General features: G+C 39.8%; 1 protein-coding gene across 5 annotated transcripts in view; it reads right to left on the bottom strand.

The window, feature by feature from the left end:
• LOC128694636 (palmitoyltransferase ZDHHC20-A) overlaps positions 1–15,451 on the bottom strand; it is a 294,832-nt gene that overhangs the window by 140,475 nt on the left and 138,906 nt on the right. For 4 of the 5 annotated variants that reach the window (XM_070095949.1, XM_070095948.1, XM_070095953.1 and 1 more), the window contains exons 9-10: positions 9,125–9,263; positions 5,802–5,903 (exon numbers count right to left, since the gene is read on the bottom strand). In XM_070095949.1, coding sequence (XP_069952050.1) covers positions 5,802–5,903; positions 9,125–9,263 — 241 coding nt within the window. The remainder of the gene's footprint in view (positions 1–5,801; positions 5,904–9,124; positions 9,264–15,451) is intronic. The other variant, XM_070095952.1, reaches the window with a different exon arrangement.

The following is a 15,451-nucleotide window of genomic DNA, read 5'->3' as shown; positions in this document are numbered from 1 at the left end:
TGGATTTAGAAAAGGCATATGATCGAGTGGATAGGGAAGCAATGTGACAGATGTTGCAAGTACAGTGGAACCTCTACTTACGAGCTTAATCCATTCCATGGCTTTGCTCGCAACTGGATTTGCTCGCTTGCAGAGTCAATTTTCCTCATTTAAATTAACTAAAATGGAATTAATTCGTTCCAGTGGAATTCCAGGCATGAAAAAATACTTTAATAATTTCCCTAATATTAACTCTACAGCTTATTTATCTATCACAATTCATGTAATATGACATAAACCATATTAATAACATAGAAACATGATATATACACTAGAATGAATAAAATACACATCATTAGGTATGTGGCTAGTGGTGGTGACAGCAGCCATTGTTGTTGGGGTTTATAGGGCCACCACAGCGACCATTCCTGCTCCTGACTACATGTGTAGAGAACCTGGGATAACCAAAAAAGTCAGACAGAGTGACTTATAAGTGCTACACTCTTAATGCTTCACTTAATTGCTACACTCTTAATGATACACTTAATTGCTACACTCCTAATGCTACACTTAATTGCTACACTCTTAATGCTACACTTTGCCATTGCTGCTTCATGTTGTCTGCCACTGCTACCTCATGTTGTCTGTCACTGCTGCTTCATGTTGTCTGTCACTGCTGCTTCATGTTGTCTGTCACTGCTGCTTCATGTTGTCTGTCACTGCTGCTTCATGTTGTCTGCCACTGCTACCTCATGCTGTCTGCCACTGCTGCTTCATGTTGCCTGCCACTGCTACCTCATGATGTCTGCCACTGCTGCTTCATGTTGTCTGCCACTGCTACCTTATGACATCTGCCACTGCTGCTTTATGTTGTCTGTCACTGCTACCTCATGATGTCTACCACTGACGTCGCCAAAGAATCGAACATTTCTGCTATTTTGAGCTCAATTTCAAAGTACTTTTCATCGTGAAATCAATTAAAATCATATTTATTTTCGTAGTGTATCTTCCATTCTACCACATGAGACCAAATAAAACAAGAATACAACCATAAAAATCATACGAAAATGTACCGCTAAGGGGACGCTCATGGCTGAGAAGTGAGCTCCGTTATTTATGGTCTGATTTCTTTCATTTTTGGTGTACGTTAAGAAGCATCTTTTCATCGCACATTGCCCAAGATTCAATAAGATAGTCCAACAAACAACTGAGACTCAATTCCCTATATCAAGAGCAAGAGCCCCCTCACCAGTGTCACTTAACCTCCCTTGAGGCCCGCTCGCATCTGGAAATTTTGCTCGTGTCTGGAAGCAAAAAATCGACCGAGCAGCTGCTCATATCTGGAAAAACTCGCACATGGATGCACTCGTAAGTAGAGGTTCCACTGTATATGGAATAGGTGGTAAGTTACTAAATGCTGTAAAGAGTTTTCATGAGGATAGTGAGGCTCAGGTTAGGGTGTGTAGAAGAGAGGGAGACTACTTCCCAGTAAAAGTAGGTCTTAGACAGGGATGTGTAATGTCACCATGGTTGTTTTAATATATTTATAGATGGGGTTGTAAAAGAAGTAAATGCTAGGGTGTTCGGGAGAGGGGTGGGATTAAATTATGGGGAATCAAATTCAGAATGGGAATTGACACAGTTACTTTTTGCTGATGATACTGTGCTTATGGGAGATTCTAAAGAAAAATTGCAAAGGTTATTGGATGAGTTTGAGAATGTGTGTAAAGGTAGAAATTTGAAAGTGAACATAGAAAAGAGTAAGGTGATGAGAGTATCAAATGATTTAGATAAATAAAAATTGGATATCAAATTTGGGAGGAGGACTATGGAAGAAGTGAATGTTTTCAGATATTTGGGAGTTGACGTGTCAGCAGATGGATTTATGAAGCATAGTATAGTAGTACAACACTCTTATATGGGTGTGAAGCTTGGGTTGTAAATGCTGCAGCGAGGCAGTGGTTTGAGGCAGTGGAGATGTCCTGTCTAAGGGCAATGTGTGGTGTAAATATTATGTAGAAAATTCAGAGTGTGGAAATTAGGAGAAGGTGTGGAGCTAATAAAAGTATTAGTCAGAGGGCTGAAAAGGGTTTGTTGAGGTGGTTTGGTCATTTAGAGAGAATGGATCACAGTAGACTGACATGGAGAGCACATAAATCTGTAAGGGAAGGAAGGCGGGGTAGGGGTCGTCCTCGTAAAGGTTGGAGGGAGGGGGTAAAGGAGGTGTTGTGGGCAAGGGGTTTGGACTTCCAGCAGGCGTGCATGAGCGTGTTCGATAGAAGTGAATGGAGACGAATGGTATTTGGGACCTGACGATCTGTTGGAGTGTGAGCAGGGTAATATTTAGTGAAGGGATTCAGGGAAACCGTTTATTTTTATATAGCCGGACTTGAGTCCTGGAAATGGGAAGTACTATGCCTGCACTTTAAAGGAGGGGTTTTGGATATTGTCAGTTTGGAGGGATATGTTGTGTATCTTTATATGTATATGCTTCTAAACTGTTGTGTTCTGAGCACCTCTGCAAAAACAGTGATTATGTGTGAGTGAGGTGAAAGTGTTGAATGATGATGAAAGTATTTTCTTTTTGGGGATTTTCTTTCTTTTTGGGTCACCCTGCCTCGGTGGGAGACGGCAGACTTGTTGAAGAAAAAAAAAAATATATTTCTTAACTGTTGTATTCTGGGTACCTCTGCAAAAACAGTGATTATGTGTGAGTGAGGTGAAAGTGCTGAATGATGATGAAAGTATTTTCTTTTTGGGGATTTTCTTTCTTTTTGGGTCACACTGCCTCGGTGGGAGACGGCCGACTTGTTGAAAAAAAAAAAAATATATAATTTTACATATAAACTAGGGCATACGAAAACCAAGGTTCCACTGTATTATAAATATAGAACATCTTTAAAAACAATTATCTAACATGAAAGTACCTAAGAGTTTAAAGAAAATATTTAGTTCACTGTATGTGCATGGTCCTTTAGGAAAAACTTGAAATAAGACTAAGTAAATCAAAATGAAATAAAATTAATGTAATTAGTGAATATGCAGGGGAATTAATAGTCACTACGTATATTTTTCTTGCTGATAGGAAGATACACTGAGGTGAAACATGTCATTTTGCAACATAGCACTTGAGACAATCAAGCAGTTTCAAATATACAGAATTTCAATGATATTATCAAGATATCAAGTGAAGATCAGAACTCAATGAATTTTATAAAGGACCACAGCCTCAACAACCTACAGACTGTTGAAATAAAACATTAAGACAACCCAGTTCTCTTAAATAACAAAAGTCAAATGCAACTTGGGCACTGGGTAACACAAGTACAAAGGCTATTAAAGACCTTTGAAAAGGTGTTGCTAGAAGTTGAAAAATGGGCTGAAGGTGGAGTAGGCAAGATACTGAGTAAGATACAGTTTAACCCTTAGACTGTCCAAACGTAGATCTACATTCGCTCGTGTAGCGCTCAGAGTGTAGATCTATGTTTTTTACATGCTTTCTTATGGAGAAAATCAAGGCCGGAGCGCTACACGCACAAACATAGATCTACAATTGGACAGTTTAAGGGTTAAAGGTCAAGACTTCAGGGTACGTGAAGTGAGGGCACTGTAATGCATGACTTCCATAACTGAATCTTTATCAAGATTAAACAAGCAGTAAAAATTAAAATACAACCAAAATGTTAATCAATTTGGTATTAAGGGTAAGGCAAAGAATAATTAGTGTGAATGATGGTGAAAGTGTTGAATGATGGTGAAAGTGTTTCTTTCTTTTATGGGTCACTCTGACTCGGTGGGAGATGGTCAGCATGTTGAAAAAAAAAAAAATAAGTGAGGCTCAGGTTAGGGTATGTAGGAGAGGAGATGATTACTTTCCAGTAAAAGTAGGCCTTAAACAGGTATGTGTGATGTCACCATGGTTGTTTAATATATTCATAAATGGGGTTGTAAAAGTGATTGCTAGGGTGTTTGGGGGAGGTCTTTTCTTTCTTTCTTTCAACAAACCAGCCATATCCCACTGAAGCAGGGTGGCCCAAAAAGAAAAACACAAGTTTCTATTTTTAACTTTAGTAATGTATATAGAAGGGGTTACTAGCCCCTTGCTCCCAGCATTTTAGTCACCTTTTATGTCACACACAGCTTACAGAGGAAGAATTCTGTTCCACTTTCCCATGGAGATTTGGGGGGAGGTGTGGGATTAAAATATGCAGAATCTAATACAAAATGTGAGTTGTCACAGTTACTTTTTGCTGATGACACTGTACTTTCGGGAGAGAAGTTGCAAAGGTTGGTGGACAAATTTGGGAAGTGTGTCAAGAAGTTGAAAGTGAACACAGGAAATTGTCTGGTGATGAGGGTAACAAACAAGTTAGGTAATGAAAGATTGAATATCACACTGGGAGGGAGTGAGTATGGAGGAAGTACATGTGTTAAGATATTTGGGAGTGGAATTGTCGTCAGATGGGTAAGTGAAAGACAAAGTAAACCATAGAAATGATGAAGGGGAAAAAGGTGGGAGGTGCACTGAAGCATCTGTGTAAACAAAGAATGTTATCCATGGAGGCAAAGAGGAAAATGTATGAAGGTACAGTGATACCAACACTCTTATATGGGTGTGAAGCATGGGTTGTGAATGCTGCAGTAAGAAAGAGGTTGGAAGCAGTGGAGATGTCATGTATAAGGGCAATGTGTGATGTAAATATTATGCAAAAAAATCATAGTGTGGAAATTAAGAGTAGGAGTGGAGCTACTTAAAGTATTATCTAGAGGGCTGAGGAGGGGTTGTTGAAGTGGTTTGGACATTTAGAGACAATAGAGCAAAGTAGGATGTCTTGAAGGATGTATAATCTATTGTGGAGGGAAGGTGGGATAGGGGTTGTCCTAAGAAAGGATGGAGAGGAGGGGGAAAAGGAGGTTTTGTGTGCCAGGGGCTTGGACATCCAGCAGACATATGTGAGTGTGTTAGATAGGAGGGAAGCAAATGGTTTTTTGGACCTGACAAGCTGCTGAAGTGTTAGCATGGTAACATTTTGTGAAGGGATTCAGGGAATCCAGTTAGATGGACTTGAGTCACGGAGGTAGAGAGTACAGTGCCTGCACTTTCCAGGAGGGGTGGGGATAATTGCAGTTCTGGAAGGGCATCTGAACTGTAGTATGTACGCACCTCTGGCAAAACAGTGATAGAGTGAATGATGATGAAAATATTCTTTTGTGGGAGATGGCCAGTGTGATAAAAAAAAATTAGAAAGCAGAAAAATTATGAGAGTAGCACTGCTTCAAGGATGGGCAGAAGTGTGCAGATCATACACCTGCATGATAGTAAAAAAGAGGATGAACCAAGTACACCATCAGGATTTTATAATTTCGAAGACCGTGTTAAAGTGTGGTGATATGGAACACAAATAAGCTGAGACAGGCAATGTCTTATTCTAAATTGTAGGTAAATTCTCTAATATGATGATAAGGCATAACATTAGTATAGTAGTTGTTTAATGTCTATTATATACAGTTTTAATAAAGAAATTGTCTTGTACTGGGAATACTGAGTCAGAAGTATAGTTCAAAATAAAAGTCAAAGGATTTTCAGAAAATACAAACACAGTAACCAAAAAATAATGTTGCATAACATACAATAACATTTTATGAGAGTAAAAATAAGAAACACATAAGTGTAAGAGAAAGATATGAGGACAGTTTCAAGAACTAGCAGTTAATGTAGAATGCATTAGACCAAGAAGAAACAGATGAATAAAATTATTTACCACAGTAAGTCACACCCCCCCAACAAGGCATGGGCCAGGTGGGTAAACAAAGCTCTCTACCTGGTCTGTGTGCTGCCATAGGATTGCACAGGGGAAGTGGTGGCAGTAGTAGTAGAAGGGGGCTGTTGGCCGCGCACCGGGTAACTTACACCATCGCCTAGACTAGAATAACAACGAGAGAGTACAAATTCTTAAAGAGCTAACGCTGTAAAGTAGGGTGATGAATGTGGTTACCTGTGATGCTATTTAGTCAAGCCATTCAAAACATCCAACCCAACAAAGTATTTAAGCTTAACTTTTGATAGCAAAAATCTTAACATTTAATTATAATATTTTAATAGGTTAAATGTAGTTTCCTTTTTTGAGGTGCAGTACAGTAGTGATAAAAGATGAGAAACTTACACTGCTTCATTGAAAACACTATCATGTCAATCTGACAAAAATAGAAGTAAAAATGTAAGAGGTATATTTTCATAAAACACATTCAAATACAATATACAGTAAAGTCTATGAATATTGGCATTAAAAGAAAACTTAAATATGCATATGATAAAACCTATGTACATTATATTACTGGCAAAAGACTGAAAGCATGAACCATCACCTTGCATTTAACCCGTAAAAGGTTCAAACATATATACGTACATGTTTTTACCGCTAGTGCCCCAATCGTATATATACGTTTTATTTGTCATACATTCAACATTGCCACAATAAGCCTGAGTTGCCTAGACATGAGAGAATGGGTGTGAGCACTCACTGTGTGCCATATTAAAATAATTGGGGATGCCTGGGTACCATATGCTCTTTTTTCCTATTAAAAAACAATTTTTTTTTCTCTCAAAAAAATTTGGGGCACTACGAGAGAGAACGTATATATACGTTTGGACCGTTTACGGGTTAACTACAGAACCAGTAACTTGTTTCAATCTCTCTAACTACTTGAGCTATATGGACAAGCCAAAGGAACAGTACACAGACTAGTCTTACTAGTACAGCTTCAAAAACTCACTTGAACAACATTATTATTGATGAATGATTTCATAGCCACTATGCTGTCTCAGCTTTCTAAAATCTACATTATTGCTGAATGATTTCACACCCATTGAGGACTTCCCTTCTACACTATGCTGTCTCAACTTTCTAAATCTACTCTATTTCAATATAAACAAAAACAATTAGTCCCTAAAAATAAAAGGAGCATCAACTCAAATTTTTTAGAGCTGTGCATCAAGGAAAAATTTAAATTTTGTGTCGCCCTGCCTCATTGGGACACAGCCGACGTGTTAAAAAAAAAATAATGCGGAATATAGTTTCTCAAAACACCATGAAGGGATAGCAATATCATAAAATTATAATAAATAATACCAAAATGAATTCACCAAACCTACATTAAATGACCATATACTAGAGATCAATGCATTTCATAAAGTACATACTGTAATAACCATGAAAAATTATTATAATTACCAACTCTGTCTCTAATAAGAGACTGTAGATTTATTAGTGTTGCTTATAGATATTTTTAATACAAATACATGAAACCAATCCAAAAATAATAAAATACTGGAATAAAAGCTTAGTTTTAATGTGCAAATGGCAAATCAGAAAAAAACAGCATATGCTTGTGTAGGGGAAGTCATGACACCTACACCTAAATGCTATATTTAAGGTAGATGCTTGCAAAACAGACTTTACAAAAAAATTAGTTTTACACCTTTTATTTTGTATATGGTGGCTGACAACCGTGGACTTCATTTTTACTGATCACCTGTGTGCCTGGTCAGTCAAGTGTGGTGTACAGATAACAGCTGTGCAGAAAATATGATGGTGAAAAAGACACTTGCAGCAGTGAAATCTTTTATTGGTACATTTTACTCATGAATGAGCCTTTGAAAAAGCCTAGTCATGGGTGAAACATTGTGCCCATAAAGAACTTCACTGATATTAGTGTTTTTCACAATTTGTCAGCATTATGCCTTCAGTCTGCACCAACTATTGTACCAGCTTTGTGCATAAGTGCTACACTGGTTGTATCAAACAGAGCAAGGAAGAAATGTCTTTGTACTACCAACTGGATCACTGCTATTTCACTGATTTTTTTTTGTAACATAACAAAATTGAATTCAAAGACATTACTCCAATCTCTTCTCACCACAGTGTCTCATGGCCAACTGACCTGATTGCCAAAGTTAGCAAATGCATGGAAGGGAAGAGTGCAACAGTGCCAATCACAGGTAATGCATAAAAATGTAAAGTACAGTGAAATGACTTTTTAATAATAAAATTAAGCATTAAAAATAACCACCTTAAAATACGATGGTACTATATACTGCATGACACCAAGACATGTATTTTAAATTGATGGAAATCACTGCCTGAAGTGCTATCATAATATTGTAGAGATTAGAACAAACCAAAAAACCACAAATTGTAGAAAATATGCAGCTAGTAAAATTTGTTTTGGAAAACAGAACTCTTCAATAAATAGCAGTGTGTACAGTATTGCTGAACCATAAGGTGGTTACTGTAATGGGACAGCAATTCAAAAGTTCAATAATTAAAGAGGTAAACTTTTGACACTGAAGCTGGAATCAGCAGGATAATCATACCCAGCCTGTGAAAGAGCCCAAATTGGCCTATAAATATGACAATAATTAAGTGGTATCTATCTATCTGGCTGATTTGAGTGAAATGAAGCCCATGTGGGTGATATGTGGCTGATTTGCAAAAAAGCTTCTTCAGTAGCCAGCAAACCAAGTCTGGAGGCCATAAATACAAGGTGCAAGAAATTTTTTACTACAATTATTGCATGGTGCCAAAAGAATGTTTATCATACAGTACTCTTGTGTATATTTATTTACCATTGCAGTCTTCTAGAACAGCAAATAAAGAGAAAACAATGATATAAGTTGAAAAAAACAATTGTTGCAGAAAACCACCACCACCACCACCAGTAGTAGAAAAAGAAAATCCATAAGGATCACCAGAAGACCATCACTGTAATTTACTACAGTATAATATACCAATACTGTACATATATATATTTACCAAAAGTGAAGCAAACTCATTAAGATATCCTTGAGACACTGTCAATAAATGTACAAATCAAATCAACATATTAATAATAACAATAATGCTGTGAAACTTGATATACCACAAAGTTCATTTTAAATGTTGGAATGATCACACATTCAATCTACATAAAAGCTTACCTTGTTATGATAAAGTAGAATATATTTCTTTCACCAGCCAGGCTTTTACAAACTATGTTTCGTAATGAAATTTAACTTGCTGAGATTGACAATCAAAAATTCAGTAACAGCAGATACATATAAATGATCTGTTAAAAAAAAAAATTAGGAAAGATTGTCACTACTCACCTGGAGGCCACTGGCAGAAACCACAATTTCCTATCATCTCCAAACACTTCAATGAAGTTATTAAGAGCACCCAGACTGAAGCCATCTTTATCTTGCATCCACGTATGGTTCAACCGGAAGATGGGAGCACGAAATGACTCTGTTCAAGTACATATGAAATGACTCTTCTTGCATTACCAATAAAAATATTTTTTATTCACCTATCAGTATAAAAAAAAGTAACTATGATATCTCATAATTCAAGTTCATAAAACAAGTACAGATAAAAAACAATGAGGTTGTAACATTTTATAATTTAGATTTTAAACCATGGACACTTGTTAAAAAATGTAACATTCTAACTCATAATCATGCAACGAAAAAATATACAATAATTAGAGCAAATTTTATAAGGATTAATCAATTTACATGAATTTTTATCACACTGTTGGAAACATGACAGAAAATCTTATCATTAAAATAAACTTTAGATATTTACTTCCTATATCTCTCATGCAGAGAATTCATAGTGTAGAAATTAGGAGGTATGGAGTTACAAAAAGGTATTATTCAGAGGACTGAAGACGGGTTATTGAAGTGGTTTGGTTATTTATAGAGGATGGAGCAAAATAGAATGACTTGGAGGATGTATAAATCTGTAGTGGAGAGGAGGAGGGGTAGGGGTCATCCTAGGAAAAGATGGAGCGGGGTAAAAAGGTTTTTTTTGTGCAAGGGACATCAACATTCACCAGGCATGTGTGAGCATGTTAGATAGAAGTGAATGGAGACGAATGGTTTCTGGGACCTGATGAACCGTTGGAGTGTGAGCAGGGTAATATTTTGTGAAGGGATTCAGGGAAACCAGTCAGCCGGACTTGAGTCCTGGAGGTGGGAAGTTCAATGCTTGCACTTTAACCCTTTCAGGGTCTGTCCCATAGATCTACAGCTTTGAAGCCAGGGTCCAAGCCATAGATCTACGCCAAAATTCTAGTGGCTTCAAATTTAGAGCAAGAAGGCTGGTAGGCCTACATCTAAGAGAATTGGTCTGCGTGGTCAGTGTGCACAGTAAACAAAAAATCGGGGCACCCGCATTACATTGTGAGAACGCCATCTCAGTACACTTTGTTCATCATGCCTGGCGGCAAGGAAGCTCTCACTCCCAGGCGAATTCTGACTCTCCTCTTCCCAAGTTACAGTTCTAACACTGATTAAAGTGGATCTGAAGAGGAATTCTTTTGTACGATATCGTACAATGGTACTATATGGTACATTGTACCATATGGTACATTGTACCATATGGTACATTGTGCTATATGGTACAGGGAGCCTAATGGAAATAAGTTACTTTGGCTGACTTTTTTTTGGGTTATCCTAGGTTCTCCACACACATGCTGCTATGTATGATAATCTATGTAACTGTATTTGTGTAAACCTGAATAAACTTACTATGCCACATGCACTCAAGTAAGTTTATTCAGGTATACACAAATACAGTTACATAGATTATCATACATAGCAGCATATGAGTAAAGATCCTAGGATAACCCAAAAAAGTCAGAGTGACTTATTTCCATTGGCATCCCTGTATTTGTACCATATGGTACCCTATACCATATGCAATTCCAAGGGGACCGAGTACATCCCGTGGCCCTACACCTGGAATAGACAGTGAAAGTGACAATGATGCAGCTACAATTGGGACGGATAGACCATATGCATCAGTAGGTGGTAGTGGCGCCACCAGCATGCGTATGTGCAGCATGCGGCACCAGTCCAGACAGAGCGAGTCTGGGACCCAAGTCACTGACTCAGCAGTTCCAGGACAAAGCACATCGTCATCCACCGGTGGAAGTAGATGACTGTGGCTGAAATGCACCTTGTTTTTTTGCAACAATAATGCTTATGCCTCATGTCTATAAGCATAATATAAAATCATACTGGTCCACAGATAAGTATGACACCACTGTGCATGACACCTTGTTTCAAAGACTTTCACAGACTGTAGCAGCTCTAGGAACATGTCCAGTGACTGTACATTTTTTTTTTTTTTTAACAAGTCGGCCATCTCCCACCGAGGCAGGGTGACCCAAAAAGAAAGAAAATCCCCAAAAAGAAAATACTTTCATCATCATTCAACACTTTCACTTCACTCACACATAATCACTGTTTTTGCAGAGGTGCTCAAAACACAACAGTTTAGAAGCATATACGTATAAAGATACACAATATATCCCTCCAAACTGCTAATATTCCGAACTCCTCCTTTAGAGTGCAGGCATTGTACTTCCCATTTCCAGGACTCAAGTCCGGCTATATAAAAATAACCGGTTTCCCTGAATCCCTTCACTAAATATTACCCTGCTCACACTCCAACAGATCGTCAGGTCCCAAATACCATTCATCTCCATTCACTCCTATCAAACACACTCATACACGCCTGCTGGAAGTCCAAGCCCCTCGCCCACAAAACCTCCCTTACCCCTTCCTTCCAACCTTTTTGAGGATGACGCCCACCCCCGCCTTCCTTCTCCTACAGATTTAAATGCTCTCCATGTCATTCTACTTTGATCCATTCTCTCTAAATGACCAAACCACCTCAACAACCCCTCTTCAGCCCTCTAACTAATACTTTTAGCAACTCCACACCTTCTCCTAATTTCCACACTGAATTTTCTGCATAATATTTACACCACACATTGCCCTTAGACAGGACATCTCCACTGCCTCCAACCACCTCCTCGCTGCTGCATTCACAACCCAAGCTTCACACCCATATAAGAGTGTTGGTACTACTATACTTTCATACATTCCCTTCTTTGCCTCCATAGATAACGTTTTTTGACTCCACAAATATCTCAACGCACCACTCACCTTTTTTCCCTCATCAATTCTATGATTAACCTCATCCTTCATAAATCCATCAGCCGACACGTCAACTCCCAAGTACAGTGGACCCCTGCATACCGTTGGCATCATATAATGTTAAATCCGCATACCGATACATTTTATCGCTAAGATTTTGCCTCGCATACCGCTAAAATACCCGCTCAATGCTATTCGTCCGAGACGCGTCTAATGTGCGGCCTGAGCCAGCCTCACATGTTCCGCCGGTGGCATTGTTTACAAGCCAGCCTCCACGGTAACATCCAAGCATACAATCGGAACATTTCGTATTATTACAGCATTTTTGGTGATTTTATCTGCAAAATAAGTGACCATGTCACTTATGGCACTTCTAGTGCCAACCCTGTGGTAAAAAGGGTGAGAAATATTATCGAAATACTGTGGTACCATGGTCAACTGCAGATGCTGCTGCTGCTGTAGCACTGTCAGCTGCTGCTGCTGCTGTAGCACCGTCAGCTGCTGCTGCTGCTGTACCACCGTCAGCTGCTGCTGCTACTGTAGTACTGTCTGCTGCTGCTGTAGCACCGTCTGCTGCTGCTGTAGCACTGTCAGCTGCTGCTGTAGCACTGTCAGCTGCTGCTGTTGCAGCACTGTCAGCTGCTGCTGCTGCTGTAGCACTGTCAGCTGCTGCTGCTGCACTGTCAGCTGCTGCTGCTGTAGCACTGTCAGCTGCTGCTGCTGCTGTACCATCGTCAGCTGCTGCTGTAGTACCATCTGCTGCTGCTGTACCATTGTCAGCTGCTGCTGTAGTACCATCTGCTGCTGCTGTAGCACCGTCTGCTGCTGCTGTAGCACTGTCAGCTGCTGCTGTAGCACTGTCAGCTGCTGCTGCTGCTGTAGTACCGTCTGCTGCTGCTGTAGCACCGTCTGCTGCTGCTGTAGCACTGTCAGCTGCTGCTGCTGCTGCACTGTCAGCTGCTGCTGCTGCACTGTCAGCTGCTGCTGCTATGCTGTAGCACTGTCAGCTGCTGCTGCTGTAGCACCGTCAGCTGCTGCTGCTGTAGCACCGTCAGCTGCTGCTGCTGCTGTACCACCGTCAGCTGCTGCTGCTGCTGTACCACCGTCAGCTGCTGTTGCTGTAGTACCATCTGCTGCTGCTGTAGCACCGTCTGCTGCTGCTGTAGCACTGTCAGCTGCTGCTGCTGCTGCTGTAGCACTGTCAGCTGCTGCTGCTGCTGCTGTAACACCGTCAGCTACTGCTGCTGTACCACTGTCAGCTGCTGTTGCTGCTGTACCACTGTCAGCTGCTGTTGCTGCTGTACCACCGTCAGCTGCTGCTGCTGCTGTAGTACCGTCTGCTGCTGCTGAAGCACCGTCTGCTGCTGTAGCACTGTCAGCTGCTGCTGCTGCTGCTGTAGCACCGTTGTTGGTGTGGCTTATTGAGAATACCAAGAAACAATTAACCCCAGAGGGTTAGCCACCCAGGATAACCCAAAAAAGTCAGTGTCATTGAAGACTGTCTAACTTATTTCCATTGGGATCCTTAATCTTGACTCCCAGGATGCAACCCACACCAGTCGACTAACACCCAGGTGAACAGGGAAAAATGCCTGGAACTAGTGCTCATATTGGTGAATTTAAAGCCAGCAAAGGTTAGTTTGAGAGATTTAAGAATCGTAGTGGCATACAGTGTGATAAGGCCTGTTCTGGAAGAAAATGCCAAACAGGACCTACAGTACTCAGGAGGAAAAGGCACTCCCAGGACACAGTGTCTCATCAGTCATTGCTGCATCTTCAATAAAAGTAAGTGTCATTTATTCTTCATTTAGTAGAGTAGTACATGCACAATATATATTGTGCATGTACTACTCTACTACCGTGCACGTATCCTTCTCTTTGTGTGTAGGAAAATGTATATTTCATGTGGTAAAAAATTTTTTTTCATACTTTTGGGAGTCTTGCACGGATTAATTTGATTTCCATTATTTCTTATGGGGAAAATTAATTCGCATAACGATAATTTCGCATAACAATGAGCTCTCAGGAACGGATTAATATCGTTATGCGAGGGTCCACTGTATCTGAAAACATTCACTTCTTCCATACTCCTCCTCCCCAATTTGATATCCAATTTTTCTTTATCTAAATCATTTGATACCCTCATCACCTTACTCTTTTCTATGTTCACTTTCAACTTTCTACCTTTACACAAACACCCAAACTCATCCACTAACCTTTGCAATTTTTCTTTAGAATCTCCCATAAGCACAGTATCATCAGCAAAATGTAATTGTGTCAATTCCCATTTTGTATTTGATTCCCCATAATTTAATCCCACCCCTCTCCCGAACACCCTAGCATTTACTTCTTTTACAACCCCATCTATAAATATATTAAACAACCATGGTGACATTACACATCCCTGTCTAAGACCTACTTTTACCGGGAAGTAGTCTCCCTCTCTTCTACACACCCTAACCTGAGCCTCACTATCCTCATAAAAACTTTTTACAGCATTTAGTAACTAACCACCTATTCCATATACAGTGGACCCTCGACCAACGATGGCATCGTCTAACATTAAATCCGACTAGCGATACATTTTAACGCAAAAATTTTACAATGACTAGCGCTAAAAAACTCTACCAACACGATTCGTTCCGTTTGAGACGCGTCCACTTGTGGCCAGTGTTTACAAGCCAGCCAGCGTGTGTGTCTCCGAGCTGGCCAGGTTGTACACAAAACCCCAATCAACCATCGCTACTATTGTGGCCAAGAAAACGGCAATCAAGGAAGCTGTTCTTGCCAATGGTGCAACTATGTTTTTGAAACTGAGATCGCAAGTGATAAAAGATGTTGAGAGACTGTTATTGGTGTGGATAAACGAAAAACAGATAGCAGGAGATAGCATCTCTCAAGCGATCATATGTGAAAAGGCTAGGAAGTTGCATGACGACTTAATTAGAAAAATGCCTGCAACTAGTGGTGATGTGAGTGAATTTAAGGCCAGCAAAGGTTGGTTTGAGAGATTTAAGAATCGTAGTGGCATACATAGTGTGATAAGGCATGGTGAAGCTGCCAGTTCGGACCAAAAATCAGCTGAAAAATATGTGCAGGAATTCAAGGAGTACATAAACAGTGAAGAATTGAAACCTGAACAAGTGTTTAACTGTGACACTGACAATGTTGTGAAACACTTTAGGAATGTCATAAAGGAATGGGAGGTACAGGCCTCTATGGACAGATATGTTGTGCGACAGAGGTCCAGTGACTCTCAAGCTGGTCCTAGTGGCATTAAAAGAAGAAGGGAAGTAACCCCAGAAAAGGACTTGACACCTCAAGTCCTAATGGAAGGGGATTCCCCTTCTAAACACTAACACCATCCACACTCTCCCCTCCTCCCATCCCATCAATCATCACCAGATCTTCAATAAAGGTAAGTGTCATGTAATTGTACACGTCCTCTTCAGTTTGTATATTAAAATTAATATTTCATGTGGTAAA

This window comes from Cherax quadricarinatus, chromosome 51 (genome assembly GCF_038502225.1).
Source record: "Cherax quadricarinatus isolate ZL_2023a chromosome 51, ASM3850222v1, whole genome shotgun sequence".
Lineage (NCBI taxonomy): Eukaryota > Metazoa > Arthropoda > Malacostraca > Decapoda > Parastacidae > Cherax > Cherax quadricarinatus.
This window is presented reverse-complemented; position numbering and strand designations above follow the sequence as displayed.